The following is a 247-nucleotide window of genomic DNA, read 5'->3' as shown; positions in this document are numbered from 1 at the left end:
CTGGAGAAGATAAATCACGGGTGCACGGCAGGGATGCAGAGCAGCGTGTCCTTCAGCGGCTCTCACGGGGACTCACGTTAGCCGACAGCTGGGATGTCAGGGTGGCCACCTTCTCCTGCGAGGACTCCAGCTCACGGCGCAACTTGCGGATTTGCTGTGGGGAGAGAGCAGAGGGAGTGAGAGGGGCCAGGTGCTCACCCTCGCCGCAGTGGCAGGGGGAGGCGGGGGGGAGGGGGGGAGGGGTGCC

General features: G+C 66.4%; 1 protein-coding gene across 1 annotated transcript in view; it reads right to left on the bottom strand.

The window, feature by feature from the left end:
- NAV1 (neuron navigator 1) overlaps positions 1-154 on the bottom strand; it is a gene marked incomplete at both ends in the record, with an annotated part of 7,213 nt that extends 7,059 nt beyond the window's left edge. The window contains 1 exon segment of the mRNA XM_009866356.1: positions 77-154. Coding sequence (XP_009864658.1) covers positions 77-154 — 78 coding nt within the window.
- Positions 155-247: the final 93 nt, after the last annotated feature.

This window comes from Apaloderma vittatum, unplaced genomic scaffold, assembly GCF_000703405.1.
Source record: "Apaloderma vittatum isolate BGI_N311 unplaced genomic scaffold, ASM70340v1 scaffold26143, whole genome shotgun sequence".
NCBI lineage: Eukaryota > Metazoa > Chordata > Aves > Trogoniformes > Trogonidae > Apaloderma > Apaloderma vittatum.
This window is presented reverse-complemented; position numbering and strand designations above follow the sequence as displayed.